At 53.5% G+C, this 2,574-nt stretch overlaps 1 protein-coding gene across 1 annotated transcript in view; it reads left to right on the top strand.

Moving 5' to 3' along the window:
* The first annotated feature begins 1,062 nt into the window (after positions 1-1,062).
* Positions 1,063-2,574, top strand: part of LOC119106094 (ankyrin repeat domain-containing protein 17-like) — a 15,234-nt gene continuing 13,722 nt past the window's right edge. The window contains exons 1-2 of the mRNA XM_037229691.1: positions 1,063-1,105; positions 2,317-2,464. Coding sequence (XP_037085586.1) covers positions 1,063-1,105; positions 2,317-2,464 — 191 coding nt within the window. The remainder of the gene's footprint in view (positions 1,106-2,316; positions 2,465-2,574) is intronic.

Genomic DNA, 2,574 nt, shown 5'->3' with positions numbered 1-2,574 from the left:
CTGATTACGGCTGCAACTCTCGGGCACACGGAGATCGTCCAGGTACGGACACCCTCGGCCTCCGGTCTGTCCGTGAACAGCCGGCAACAGGGGCAGCCTTCTGTCACATCAGACCCCCGTCCCAGCTGGCAGCAGCCCGCTGTCACGTCAGGCCTCCTGCCCCCACGTCAGGGCCCCCGTCCCGGCAGCAGAGTTCCCAGGTTGTGTTGTGAGGCACTCAAGTTTTTATGAATGGGGTGTGTTGTTGCCGACATTTATTTGCCACCCCTGTTTCAGAGCAAGGCATTCGACTCCCTTGCCTCCCGAGCCTCCCTTGCGTCGCACAGCCGAGAATGCTGTAGTTACAGCGGCCGGTACCGTTCGCCCAGTCAGGCCTCGGGCTTGTGTATTTGCACGTACTGGCTTGCAGACTGACCGCAATTGTGTTCTTGTTTCAGCATTTGCTGGAGCACGGCGCTCAAGTGAACGCTACCTCCCGTTGGAAACAGGTACGTCCTTTGTGACATGGAGTAAGATGCGATGAAGCAGATGGACACAGCTCCGTATCGTTGGTGACATGACTTGATCTTGGCTTGAAACAAAACAGATAGTCTGTCTGAGCTGTAGATTTTCGAGGTTTGTAAGATTTTGTGCTTGACATGCAAATTGTCGAAATCCCATGCGCCGTCGAGCTTATGGCATAACTAGTGTTAGCGGGGATGGTGTTCATCTCCTGGATTGCTACGGCATTAGATAAATTGTCATTAGGCTTAATTGTTACGGCGTAGATCGCCGAGACTTATCATCCTTTCAATCCGTTTTCGTCTTGAGAGCTAAATTGTTTGATAAAGAGCATAGTGCTGCCACGCCCGAATATACAAGTGACTTTCCAACAGGCCACTCCGGAACAGTCCGAAAGGTTTCACAGACTGGTTACACCGTCCTCCTCCCCGCAGAAACTCGGCACTAACGGCAGCCTGTGAGCGGTGCAGCGCAGAGATAGTGCGCCTCCTGCTGATGGCGGGCGCGCACATGGAGCAACCAGAACCTCCAGAAGTAACACACCGCTGATGGTGGCCTGCGATGGCTGCCACCCTGGAGGTGGTGCGGCTGCTCATCAGCAGCGGTGCTCAGGTGCGGACCACACACTGCTGGGCAGGCCCATCACCGAAGACGGTGGGTCCGCGGGTGGCGGGGATGCGCCGATGATTGCCAACGTATGCAGCTGATATGGCAACTACGAGTTGGGCTGAACTTAGCCCACAAAGTCTCATATCTGTCGGTTTTAAGATAGTTTGACTCTCCAGGCTCTCTCTTCAGTTTATGAACTTATATCGTCTAATATGTGGTCTAGAGTCTGGTACTATGAAATGCTATGGTGCCGCCGCCGAGTTACTCAGCGACACCTGCTATGTGGGGAGACCGACCGCCATGTCCTCTTTGGGCGGGGTGGGGGGGGGGGGGGGGGGGGGGGGGAGGGGGAGGGGGAGCGGCGCACCGTACGGGCGGGTCTTGATGGATGGTGCCCACCTCACGTTGGAACGCATGCCGCCATTTGGGGACCAGGATCCGTGCGCCAGACGCCTATGACATCTGTGATAGATGACTCGAAAGGATTAAGGACGGCAATATTTTCCATCTTCTTGAAGACGTTCATGTCCTGTAATATACCTAACTTAACATTGCCTCCTTACTGTTCATAATCATCTGTTAAATAAGATGTAAGTTATGAGCACCACGTTGACCACGGCAGACGGACGTACCCTAAGGCCCAAATCATCTTAAATCATCACATTTCCACCCTTCGGTTAGAACTGAAATGTGTGGCAAAAGTTATATTTGGACGGCACTTAACATCATTAACATCAGTTTTCAGTAGTTTATTACAATGTGGCGATGCATGGAAAAATGATGGTTGCCGATGGTACTTTCTACTTAAGAGTAGTGTTATTCACCATGCAGATTCTTGGCTGTTCGGTGAAACGGGATTCTGTCTTTCGGTACCTGGTATTTAATCGCCGTCCGCTCACACGTGATCATCTGCACCTAACCCTCATGACTGGACCCGACCCCTTGGACCAATGGCCTCCGACCTGTGATCTGATCTCTTACTACTGACCCTGAGCTCTTGGCCCTAGTCTAACCCGTAGGGTAGAGGATGACCCTGGCACGGGACTCGACCTCCGACCAGTGACCCCGACGTATGACCTGACCTCTCACCCCCAATCCCCGTGACCGTGACCCTAGCCTGACCTGTAGGGCAGAGGATGTCCTCGATGTCACACGTAACCGTGGTCCTGACCTGATCTTTGAACTGACCCTGACTCCTGATCGCAGCCGACAGAGCCGCCGGGAGTCCGATCTCGCCGCTGCTGTTGGCAGCGCAACATGGCCATCTGGAGGTGGTCCGGCTTCTGCTCGGTCAAGGCGCCGACACAGAAATTGTTAACCAAGCAGGACACACCGCCTTAGTGGAGGTGGCCAGGTCAGTGGCTTCCCGTAGGGAAATATCGACGCGGTATTGGATTAAACTGTTCTAAGAGGTCGCGATTCTCCAAATTTCAAAGCATTGCTAACGTGTTTCAAGTATGCATT

Source organism: Pollicipes pollicipes, unplaced genomic scaffold (genome assembly GCF_011947565.3).
Source record: "Pollicipes pollicipes isolate AB1234 unplaced genomic scaffold, Ppol_2.1 Scaffold_6138;HRSCAF=7277_pilon_pilon_pilon, whole genome shotgun sequence".
Taxonomy (NCBI): Eukaryota; Metazoa; Arthropoda; class Thecostraca; order Pollicipedomorpha; family Pollicipedidae; genus Pollicipes; species Pollicipes pollicipes.
The sequence above is the reverse complement of the archived record's forward strand: the minus strand, read 5'-3'. Positions and strand labels throughout refer to the sequence as shown.